We start from the raw sequence: 12663 nt of genomic DNA on the forward strand, positions 1-12663 counted from the left end.
TTTGGAAATTCTTCATAAAAACTTTATTTAAGATTTCATGTCCTTATAAAAAGTATATTACATCAATATTGCAAAAAGATACTTTTCTTAATGAGAGACTACTACCTACCCCGCTATAGTACCTCATAATTCATTTCCTATCCTAACACAATGATAAAACATTTCTTCCTTCTTCCTTTTCTTCCTCCTGCTATGAAAGGGCAAGTGCCATGAGGGGTATCTTAATAGAATGTGCCATTTCCTGGCCAGGAAAGCAATAGGTTCCTATTGGCTGAATTTAAGAGAGCCACTGGCAATTCTTGTTCCCAGAATCAAAAAGGTCACTAAATCCTCAACTTAAATGCAACATTTCTATTATTTGCAACTTCTCTTCCTGAGTTTCTGTTTTACTCACACACTATACTTTAAAACAATCTTAAACTTTAAGCACTCAAGAACTGCCTAAGGAATGATTAGAGGACTTAAAGGTAACTTACCACTTTAGCTTACAACTGTTTTCTATATAGGAATCTCAAAGTGAATAAAAAATATAAATGGGAAGGACCAATACTAAGAAGGGGACAAATTCTGAGAGTAAATACATTTACAACCCTTGTCTCAAAGCAAGATCAATCCTACAAAATACTCATAATGTTAAGAATGCAATTTACACAGTAACAATGATTTGATTTGTTTTCAGTATGAAAGTATTTTTAATTTCTTTACTGCAGGTACAATGGCATCCAAGTCATCAATTTCTGTAACAGAAAAACAAGAATAAGGCAAGACTAGCTTTATCTAGTGATAGGCTCAGATGAAATGAGAATCTCTATGCAAAGGCAAACTTCAAATTCAAAGGCAACAACAACTAGCACTTCTATGCACATTAAATTTTTCTCCAATGGTGGTGATGAGAGTGTCACTGATTCAGACCCAGATGCTTCACAGGGCATCTGTTCATAAAGCTACCATATACCTACAAGTATCCTCTGACTCTGATATTAATCTCATCGGCAGTGTGCTCTTATTAAGAGATTCTACAGGCCACATCATGATATATTATTACCTCTTTAAATCTATATAATTACATGGGTGAGTCTACATGGTGAAATCCTAGATAAAAGCTGTCTCTCCTCTGGGTCCCCATCTGAGCACTTAATGATTTCTTCTCACGAACATAGTTCTCTTAGTCCTATTGGAAAAATTTCTCAATACTATAGTAGGATCATTTTTAGGGTAAAACATAACGACCTAATTAAAAGTGTGAGGCTTCTCAAAGTACAAATCTCAGATGCAATGTGTTGTAGAGCTTAGCCTGGTCCAGCTTACCAGATAAACTAGTTCAGATTCTTCTCTGCCAGATTCTTTGTGAATTTGATTTCTCTTTCTAAAACTGTCTTCTTCCAACCACCCTGTTAAATTTACTGAAAGCTCCTGACCACTGGAAAAGTAAGGTCCTTTTTTTCTCATTATCTAGGCTCAGCCTTACAAGCCCCAGTGGCACTTTCTTTAGATTCTTAACCACTTTTTTCTATATTATTCTGCTAGGCCATTAGTTTCTAAACGAAACTAATTTTCCTTTATATAAAACATGCTTCCTTAGATTTCACCTTTCTTCCTCCATGTTTAGCTGAATTTTGGTTGCTTTTCCTTTAACTTAAACATATAGCCTATGCTATTTAAGCTCCTGACTTCAGTCAGAATACTTGTCTAGATCCACTTACAAATTGTCAAGATATCAGAAAAAAATATAAGCAAATCTACAACAGAGAATTTGATTCACACCTTATATCATGAGGAGATCAAGTTATTCCCTGAACCCCATTAATCATACCTGTTTTCTAAAAAATTAGATATCTGCCTTATAAACGAACCTTGCAGAGAAGATTTTTGGCTGATTTGAGAATAATCTCTGCTAATCACACCACTTACAAAATAAAGTCCTTCTCCACTTCTGGTATTCAATACAACACTGTAGTTCTAGATGCTTAAAATGACATCTAGTAATAATAAAAATAGTTATGCTTGACAAACATATTTCACTTTCCAATGTTAAGTGTCATTTGCAACTCCAGAATTTAAACTGTGACATAAATACAGAATTCATCTGCAGAGAGACATGGCTTCTAGGAGTAAATGATGCTGTATAAACCAAGCTGAGTGTCATAATATCTGGATGTTTCTATAGAAGGATTCTAAATAAGTGTTACCTGCACATCTATTAAAGTATTTATTAATGATGAGAACTTCCCTATTTAACTGCTACCCCAAAGCAAGTAAAATCTTATTATTCTATGAAACTGATTTTATTGTCTTTAGGATACAAGGCAATACATTTCTACAATTTCAGGTCTCTTCTGTAACTTTTCAAATTATATTTTTCCTTGCTATGATATCTTCCAAACATATGACTAAAGGTACATTCAGTCACTGTCTCCCTTGCTTCCATAGCATACATAAAACTTGCCACAAAACATCCTTTATGTTTACCAGGCTAGATATTCCAGTCAGATGCTTCTTTACATTTCATTTATTCATCTATCTTCTTACCAAATTTTAATTTACTTAGTCCCTTATCTTCTACTAAATCTTATCTCCTCTTCTAATTTAATTTTATTATTATTTTTAAATGTAAGCTCTTCCCAAAGTGGAGCTTGAACTCACAACCCCAAGATCATGAGTTGCATGCTATACCCCACTGAGCCAGCCAGGCTCCCCTCCTAATTTAATTTCCTATGTCAAAGAGGCATTCTTTAAAAAAAAATTCTTTCAAATGAACTATATAGAAAAAAAAAATTCATCGGTGAATAAATCACCTTAAAAAGTGTTTTTAAAGTAAGATAAGTTACTTTTATAGCCATATATAATCATACTTAAAATAAGAGCCTTGGGTCTCTATTTTGCCTGATTCCGAAGGAAATTAGATTTTTTTTTTCCCTTTAAGAGATAATACTAATAACAAAACCCTCAATCTGGCCAAGAATACAAATAAATCTCTTCCCTTATACAGATTTATGAATTTATCTTTCTTTCTACAGATATTCACTTTACATTACTTATCACACGAGAAAGAAATTTAATTTGTATATTAAAAAAAAACCACAGTAGGTAAGCTGTTAAAAAAAAAAAAAAAAAAAAAAGGAGGAAAAAAACCCTAAAAAACTAAATACCTTCAAGATCATAAATTCTATGAAGATTTCTCATTAGGCATGACAGAGTCAGGGTTAAACTGGGCCTAGCCAGAGTAATGTCATTTCTCATTTTAAGGATATGTGCTTCTCTGTTTTGTACACCAACCTCAACCAACTCTAATTTTAAGTCAGGAGTGTGTTTCCAGAACTGTTAGTGGTTTTTAGACACTTCTACCAAAACACTATAGGTAAAAGTACTAATAAAGTGACTATGGAACACTCACCCCTCAAACCCCCTGACTTCTTAAAACTTGAAATTTAACCACTATCAACAATGATCTTACCTAAGATTTCAAGTAGATCATTAGTAAATGCCTGAAATGCTGGGAAAAATTCCTCATGTTCTTCCAATTTGTTGATAATGCTTTTAAAAAAAAATGCACAGTTTACACTGAATTTCCAACTTAAGGTTCTTGCATCTGATTGAAATAAAACATTTTCAAAATGGAAAATTTCCTGCTAATTTCAATATAAATTTAATAATCATTTACTGCAATCCTTCCTTTTTGAAGTCTTTGTTCATCTAATACCACTTTTCTAAAAAAAAAAACAAAAAACTTATTATCAGTCTAAATATGTGTTCCAAATTAAATTTATGTAACACTCCTAATGTGAAAGCTTTCCACTTAACTTGAGAATTTTTAAGAGACCTTGCTTTTTAACATTTTCTAGGGGATCCCTGGGTGGCGCAGCGGTTGGGCGCCTGCCTTTGGCCCAGGGCGCGATCCTGGAGACCCGGGATCGAATCCCACATGGGGCTCCCGGTGCATGGAGCCTGCTTCTCCCTCTGCCTGTGTCTCTGCCTCTCTCTCTCTCTCTCTCTGTGACTATCATAAATAAATAATAATAATAAAAAATTTAAAAAAATTTTCTAAAAATTGTTTTTTATATCCCATATTTTATGAAACATTAAGAATAAGTATCAGTCATCTAAATGTGGGAAGGGAAAAAAGACAAATATGTTCCTTTTAAAAGCATCAAGTATCAGAAAATTCATGTGTCAGATTAGGTAAGGATCTTTGTAGAAAACTTGCAGAATATATGAATAGGTGGTATATGTTATGTGCTCCTCTTCCCCTATGTTGCGTATAAAATTGAGGGGGGAAGGTGGAGGTGGAAGAGTTGCTTTAAGTATAGCTATAATGTTTCCATATTTCAAAAAGAATCAGTTTTTAGAGTTGACAAGCTTTAAAAAAAATCTTTAACATTTATCTTCTAATCAAATAATAAACATACTATTAGCAATTGTTCAGTGACCTATGTACTAAAAATAGGACTTGTTTATATAGTCTGAACACTAACATGAAGTTGCTAACAAGGTGTGAATTTCTCCACATATAATTTTCCTTGGGAACAGGCTTATAGCAATAATTCTTGAGTTCTGACCCACCCTATGTAAACTTATAGGCCCTACAATCTATTTTTATCTTGAAAATGCATGGCATTCTCTCCATTGATAAGGTGTGAGATTATTTTATATTGTCAAGTTATTTAAAAAGCTATCCCAAACAGGAAAGGTAAATAACTTATGAAGCTTTGAAAAGTCTTTAATTTCACCACTCCAAGCATTCTGGATGATACTTTGCAAACTTTTTTTTTTTTTTTGGCAAACTTTTTAAAATAAATACCTTTGGAGGTCTTCAGGTCCCAATACCTGCATAACCTGTTCATTCATGTTCTCATTAATCACCCTACACAATTTTCCAACTGTGTTCACTAACACGCACAATGAGGACGAACTATCTGAAAGAGAGAAATAAAAGGATATCTTAAAAGAGAATTTTCAACATCATAAAATTAAATCAAATACCCTATGCTTCTGTTATCCTCAATTTTTTACTTTCTATTTTTTAACCTACTTTTTGTTGATTTATTAGGAATAATTCTTAAATGGGGGCCAGAAAGAATAAAGAGTTATCACCTAATTCTAAGAGTTCTTGGAGGTTTCTCACAGCATTGTTCATTTCTCCAAGCCTAGTATAAACTTCATTCATTCGAGGATAGACTCCATTTAAAGAAGGCACATCAAATAACTTTTGGAAGTGAGACACAATAGCTTGCAAAGTTTTTAAGTTTGGCATATTGCTGTCCTGTCCAAAAGAGAGGGATAAACAGTTAACATGTTAAAATAATCCTAAAACTTTAATAAAAACTTTAAAAAGAGAAATAGAATCTTAATAGAACAAATATCATTATCTGTATCACTATCAATTTTTAAGATAAGATTACATTAAAATATGAACATTTACATAAGTATTAAACATTACCTTTTCCTTATTTTCAACTTCTTCTAACATGGTATCTACTATAAACAACAGATCTTCAACTCTAATACCTTCATTTTCATCATGCCTTTTTAAGTTATGCCAAGGCACCAGTTCTGTAGATAGTATTTTCAAGGACTTATACAAATCCTTTATAACAAAAGAAACAACATGGTATTATTGATTTTTAAAAAGACTCCATAATAATGTTAATATAATACAATTGTCCAGGCAAGTTTAATATATATAAACCATCATCAGTACTTTTTTAAAAAATACCATTACTAGTTTAGAAAAAGTCTGTTAAATGTGTGTTCTCCAGGTAAATATAGGGCTTAGAAAAAACAATGATAATATTGGTTATCTCAAATCTGGATGTTTAAAGTAATGATGTTATTTATTAGTAGTATATGTTATTTAAGTAATTATTTTTAAACTACTGATGTATAAAAAACAAATTCATCCTTTATATTTTAGCCTTAAACAATTTTATAACAGAATTATGGAGATATAATTCATATAAAATTCATTCCTTACAAGGGTACAATTCAGTAATTTTAATCATTTTACAGAGGTGTGCAACTATTCTCTAATTTCAGAGCATTTTTATCACTCCCGAAAGAAATCCCATACTCATTCACTGCCATTCCCCATTCTTTTCTATCCCCAGACCCTGGGTCACTATTAACATAATTTCTATTTCTATGGATTTGCCTATTCTGGGCATTTCACATGAAGTGGAATTATACAATAAGTGGCCTTTTTTGACTGGCTTTCCTTCACTTAGGATAATGTTTTCAATATTCATCCATTATAGCATTTATTTCTAGGCAGCTTTTTAATTTGAAAAAATAATTAATTTATAAGATTCTAAATTAAATTAACTCTACTTAATCTTCATGACAGCCTACTTAATTCTCTTGGTCAAGAAAGGTTGTCTTAATCTATTTTAAGATTTGCACAAAGGACAAAGCTAATGGAAGATGAAAACTCTAAGACTGGTCAATTGATAAACATTTACCAAGCATCTACTATATGCACGGCACAGTGCTTGGCCCTTTAGAACACTGCTGTCCAAAAGAAATGTAATATAAAGAGTAATTGTATTTACTTTTTTTTTTTTAATATGAGGATGGTTGACACACAATGTTACATTAGTTTCAGGTGTATGACTTAGTCATCTGACAAGTTTATACATTATGCTATGTTCATCACAAGTATAGCTACCATCTGTCCCATTACATCACTATTACAGTACCACTCTAAGTCACAGTAATTTTAAATTGTTGAATAGCCACAGTTAAAGCAAAAAGAAACAGGCAACATTAACTTTAATCATATATTTGATTTAATCCACCATATCCAAATATCATCTTTTTAATACATAATCAATATTTTAATTATTTTTTTCTATATGGTTCTAAATCTAGTGTGTATTTTAAACTTATAGCATATCTCAGTTGAGACTAGCACATTTTAAGTAATAAAAGCTACATATGGCTAGTGGTTACTGTATTAGTACAACCCTAAAATACATAAAGAAGTACAGGAAGTTCTTTTCCTTATTTTAGTCCTCCACTTATTTAACATTCTCCAGTGAATGCCCAGGCTTCACATACTGATATCTGTAGCCTCTTATTTGGTAAGGAAGCAATTCAGTTTGGTATTTCAGAAATTCAAGGCAATACATCAGTATCAAATGAATGTTTTAAACAATAAGTGCCACTGTTACTTGAAAAAGAAATCAGGAAGTTGCAGCATAAAAACCTTCATTAACCAATGCTCCATCTACAAGCTGCGATTATAAAGAAATGGTCTTCAGTAAAAAGCACCCAAATATAAATTTTGCTTGGGAATAAAGTATTATACAGTTAAGAAAAAAGAGCTGTTCTGGTCTACTTGGCAGTGACAGGATGGTTGTAGCATAGTCCATCAAGCCCTGAAAAATCTAAAAGAGGGTCTCCTATGTTCTCCACATTGCTCAGCTGTGGGGATGTAGATGTACAATCAATGTCCTGTCTCTGTACAGCAGGCCCCTGGATCCCTGGGGAATGAGAAAGCCACAGGGTACAGCAGCATACTGGGTTGGGAAAGCAAGTCTCTAGTTCAACTTTCCTGGAAAGGTGGGTAGGAAAGACAGAAGGAAGAAAGCAGACAGCTCCTTCATGCCTTTCCCAGCCTTCTTTTTTTAAGCCAAATCTAACCTGAGAAAAAAACTAATCTAGGAAGATGGTTGTCCCAACCTCGAGGGCTACTACAATATAGAAAATCTTTCATATGAGGCCATATAGAACTTAGGCAGTTTCTCAATTTGGATCCTGATTCCACAGTAATAGTTAAATATCTGAACCATTGCCTATCATCCATGAATTACTTCAGTGGCAGGGCCACTAAATTCCTCTCCGAGGTCCTCAGAACATTCTAATTACATTTACTCTCCTTGTCTCCTTCTACTGGAAAAACTATACAGTAGCAAGAACTCACCACCACTGTCAAGCTTATCTTGGGGTTCTTCCCCTTCCAGATTCTGGAGCACAAGTCATCTACCCCATTCACTTGGCACTTCATCATGGGCTTTTTTTTTTTTTAAGATTTTATTTATTTATTTGGGAGAGAGAGAGTACAAGTAGGGGGAGAGACAAAGGGAATAGGAGAAGCAGACTCCTCACTGAGCAAGGAGCCTGATGTGGGGCTTTATCCCAAGACCCCAGGATCATGACCTGAGCCAATGGCAGATGCTTAACTGACTGAGCAACCTAGGCATCTCCTTTCATGGGCTGCTTTTATGGCATTCATTTCTTTTAATGATATCATGAATGTTAAATTTTATTTTGCATTTTTTAGAAAGTCTTGTCTCTCCAATTAGTCTGAATCTTGTGTTCATCTTTTTTTCTTTAAAGATTTGAGAGAGAGAGTGAGCATGAGCAGGGGGAGAAGCAGAGGGGGAAGGAGATAGACTCTGAAGCAGACTCTGTGCTGAGCACAGAGCTTAATGAGGGGCTCTATTCCACAACTGTGAGATCATGACCTGAGCCAAATCAGGAGTTGGACATTAACTGACTGAGCCACCCAGGCACCCAGTGTTCATCTTTTCTGACTACCTCCCCAATGCCTTGAACATAGTAAATCATCAGTAACTATCCATTTATATGATTCTTCCTTTGTCTCCTTTCTCTTCTAGTCTTTTACCTTCTCTTGGAAAGGCTAGGGCATGTTCTAGCCCATCTTCCTTGCGAGGAATTAAAGTGGGGTTAGCATAGTGGAGTATCTGGTTGGCTCAGTTAGTTAGGTGTCTGATCATGGTTTTGCTTCAGGTCATGATCTTATGGGTCATAGGACAGAGCACCCCACATTGGGCTCCCTCCTCAGCAGGGATTGAGAGAATTGAGTGATAGTGTTGTCTTAATATACCTATCTTATAGGCCTGAGTCTCTCCAGTTTATATCTTAGTAAATGTTAATTATGTAAACCATGGTTAATTATATAATCCTGCTTGAGGATTCTCTTCTTCTGCCCCTCCCACAACTGGCTTATTTGCTCTCTCTCAAATAAATAAATCTTTTTTAAAAAATATCTTATTTATTTGAGAGAGTGAGAGAGAGAGAGAGAGAGAGAGAAGGAGTAGGGGGAGAGGCAGAGAGAGAAACAGACTCCCTGTTGAGCAGGGAGCCTGACATGGGCTCTATCCTAGGACTCCAGGATACTTAACCGACTAAGTCATCCAGGAGCCCCAATAAATCTTTTTTATAAAGGTTTTATTTATTTATTCATAAGCAACACAGAGAGAGGCAGAGACATACACAGAGAAGCAGGCTCCTCACAGGGAGCCCGATGCAGGACTCAATTTCTGCACCTGGGATCATGCCCTGAGCCGAAGGCAGACACTCAACCCCTGAGCCACCCAGGTGTCCCCTCAATAAATCTTTTTTTAAGTGGGGTTAGCACTCTTTCCTACTACTGGGAGAACCCTCTGACAAGCAATGACTGGGTTTACATAATTAACCATGGTTTACATAATTAACATCTACTAAGATATAAACTGGAGAGACTCAGGCTTATAAGATAAGTATATTAAGAAAACAACACTATCACTCAATTAAAATGTTTTCTATTTTATAGCTCTATCTGATCCCTATATAAAAAGGGAAAGAGAAATTAGCCTGAACATGAAGACACTCTCATCAATTACCAGTATGTTTTCATTAATTTTTTTAAATTCAGTATCATCATCATCATTTTGCTGTCTTGGAATCTGTTATTCTACTTCATTCTTTTGACAAATATTAAGCACACATTATATATCAGGAGATTCCTTGGGATATATCAGAGAAAAAAAAATAAAACTCATAGAACTTATACATTCTTACTCATATCTTCTGTATCATTTATACTTCATGCAATAAGGGTTCTGTTGACAAATACTGTTACTGAATCACATATTCATGAACAGAGGTAGTGCTATATGTATTAAAAGAAAAGAAAGAAAGATCTAAAGATTGAAGAAGGGAATAGAAACTAAATATTAATGACGTTAGCAATTCACCTTTCAGTGAACTACTCAACAAAAACTGAAAAACCTGAAGATACATGATAAAGAATGCAAAATAACTCTAGAAAGCAAAGAAATGTTTATCTTCCATGGATAGACATGATAAGTAAAAGTAGTATTGGCTGTTATAGAACTACTAACTGTTCTATAAAACAGTTATGGAGATGTGGACAGTTTTGAGAGAAGGAAAATGATTTAAAATATGAAGAGGAAAAAAATCTCCAAGTAAAGTGGAATGAAGGATAAAACATTGTATCTCAAGAGGAGTAAAAGGCCAGGAAAATCTGCAGCATGGAAATACCAAAAAGAGTAAGATGAAGGTAGAACAGGAAAGGACCTAGAAGTGCAAAATAGATCCACTCCAGATTTTCAACACGGCAACAGGTCTAAAAGTCTTTAGCAAAACTTTACAGGAGGCAAAGCTTATAGTAATGACAACATCAAATAGGTAGTACTTAAAACCAATATGGTAAGTAACAAGATTCAAGTTTTAAATAAGGTAAGCTTTACAGCTAAAACAAACAAACAAAAAAAAATGAAGCCTAGTCCTTTAATAAAGCCCAGAGAATCCAAGAGATTTTCAAAGCATGTAAAAAATATTCAACCCCTTACCTTTAGAGAAGTCAGTTGATCTGCCCACATTTCTACTATAGGAATAAGATGCTCAAATCCACAATCTCGAACAAGATCTTTATTAAAATGTTGGGTTCCTCCTTTGCTCTGTTTATAAATTATTACTGGAGCTCTTGGATTATGAACAATTGAATTGATGCTACTCAGAACCTTAAAAAAAAAAAAAAAGACCATGCTTTTAGTTGAAATGTTTATCACAGTCCTATCCAAAATGATTTAGGTTAAAGGAGTGCTTTCTATGTCAATATATCATCATTTTCAGAATTATTTTTAGGCATTAAGAAGTTCTTTAACAGGAATGACACATGTAATGTTTTGGAAGTATAGCAGTTTCATCAACATAATTAAACATATAAGTTCTAATCAGAAGCACAGACTTCACAGAAAAGCTAAATGCATTTTCAAATGATTTAGACTTTAAAGTAAGTTATGAATGCCCTATTATAATCCACACAGGGAAAAATAATCATCAATACATTCTTAGCTAGAATCTCACATTTCTCTAATTCTATCTCCTTATATTTAAGTTAAATCAGATGTTTAAAGGGAGCATATCCTGTTGTTTCGTAACCTCAGTTAAAGTTCAAAGTGATGACAATGAATAATAAAGTCCAACACATTCTATAGAGAAATCCTGTAAACATCATGCCAATTCTGGAAACCCCAAACCCAATTCAGAGAACTAATCCTTAAAATGCTGTTCCTCTACAACCATTCTCAGTACCAAAATCTGTATTATCAAGGTTCTACAGAGAAACAGAAACAATGTATATGTATATATCTAAAAAGATTTATTATAAGGAGTTGCCTCACATAATTATGGAAGCTGGTAAGTCCCAATTTCTGCATTAGGCGAGCTGGAGATCCAAGAGAACCAATGGAGTAGTTCTAGTCTGAATGCTCACAGGCCTGAGACCCAGGAAGAGACAGTTCAAGTTTGAAGGCAGGAAAAAAACTGATGTCCCAGCTCAAAGGTAGTCACGCAAGGGGAGCTCCCTTTTATTCAGCCTTTTTGTTTTAGTCAGGCCTTCAAATGACTGAATGAGACTCATTCACATTAGGGAAGGCAATCTGCTTTACCCAGTCTGCAAAATCAAATGTTAATCTCATCCATAAACATCCTCACAGACATATTCAGAATAACATTTGACCAAATATCTGGGAAACCTATGGCCCAGTCAAGTTGATACATAAAATGAACCATCATAAATACCCACATAATCACTACCTAGATTCAACAATTGTTAACACTATCTTATATTTCCTCACTTAGCTGAACCTCCTAAAGAAAATACAGACATGATAAAACTTTACCCTCAAATACTTAATGGTAAGTATGTTTCTCTTAGAAGTAGGCACATTCTCCTATTTAAATCCTAAAACCATTATCATACAGAAGAAATTTAACATGGGACTCAGCAGTTGAGTGTCTGCCTTTGGTTCAGGGTGTGATCCCAGAGTCTGGGGATTGAGTCCCACATCAGGCTCCCTAAGGGGAGCCTGCTTCTCCCTCTGCCTATGTCTCTGCCTCTCTCTCTCTCTGTGTCTCTCATGAATAAATAAATAAAATCTTAAAAAAAAAAAGAAATTTAACAGTAATTCCCTAACATCATTAATGCCTGAGTGAATTTTAAATATCTTAATATGTGACTATAGCACTCTGCCAAAAGCTATGAGTTCTACCTTACATATCATCCAAGGAAAGGAAGGGAAGACCCAAAACAGCAAGTTTAAAACAAAGAAGAGTAAAGCCATTTCCTTATTTACCACCATCAAGCCCAGAGCATATAATAAATAGCTATATAAGTAGAAAAACAAGATACTCTTTTGATCTCAAATCTTTGTCCCTACTCATACTTCAAGTTATAAACTCATAGGTTTCCTAGTATTAAGACTTCAGATGTTCACTGAGGTACTTTTGTTTTGTTTTTAGTTCAAGAGAGTATTTCATTTGAGAGTTTCAAGAGAGTATTACATTTTCTTTTCTTGTATTTAAGTACATTTTAATGGAAAAATTAATTCCCCTCCACAGGATTATTACTGACAG

At 34.2% G+C, this 12663-nt stretch overlaps 1 protein-coding gene across 13 annotated transcripts in view; it reads right to left on the reverse strand.

Annotated features, from left to right (window-relative positions):
• CEP70 (centrosomal protein 70) overlaps nucleotides 1–12663 on the reverse strand; it is an 85351-nt gene continuing 72688 nt past the window's right edge. For 6 of the 13 annotated variants that reach the window (XM_026018534.2, XM_072726948.1, XM_026018535.2 and 3 more), the window contains 6 exons: nucleotides 10596–10766; nucleotides 5438–5584; nucleotides 5092–5260; nucleotides 4799–4913; nucleotides 3455–3534; nucleotides 1–737 (listed from right to left, as the gene is read on the reverse strand). In XM_026018534.2, coding sequence (XP_025874319.1) covers nucleotides 676–737; nucleotides 3455–3534; nucleotides 4799–4913; nucleotides 5092–5260; nucleotides 5438–5584; nucleotides 10596–10766 — 744 coding nt within the window. In that variant the 3' untranslated portion in view covers nucleotides 1–675. Of the gene's footprint in view, nucleotides 738–3454; nucleotides 3708–4798; nucleotides 4914–5091; nucleotides 5261–5437; nucleotides 5585–10595; nucleotides 10767–12663 lie in introns of all 13 variants that reach the window. The other 7 variants (XM_072726950.1, XM_026018538.2, XM_072726953.1 and 4 more) reach the window with 2 other exon arrangements.

Source organism: Vulpes vulpes, chromosome 11 (assembly GCF_048418805.1).
Source record: "Vulpes vulpes isolate BD-2025 chromosome 11, VulVul3, whole genome shotgun sequence".
Taxonomy (NCBI): Eukaryota; Metazoa; Chordata; class Mammalia; order Carnivora; family Canidae; genus Vulpes; species Vulpes vulpes.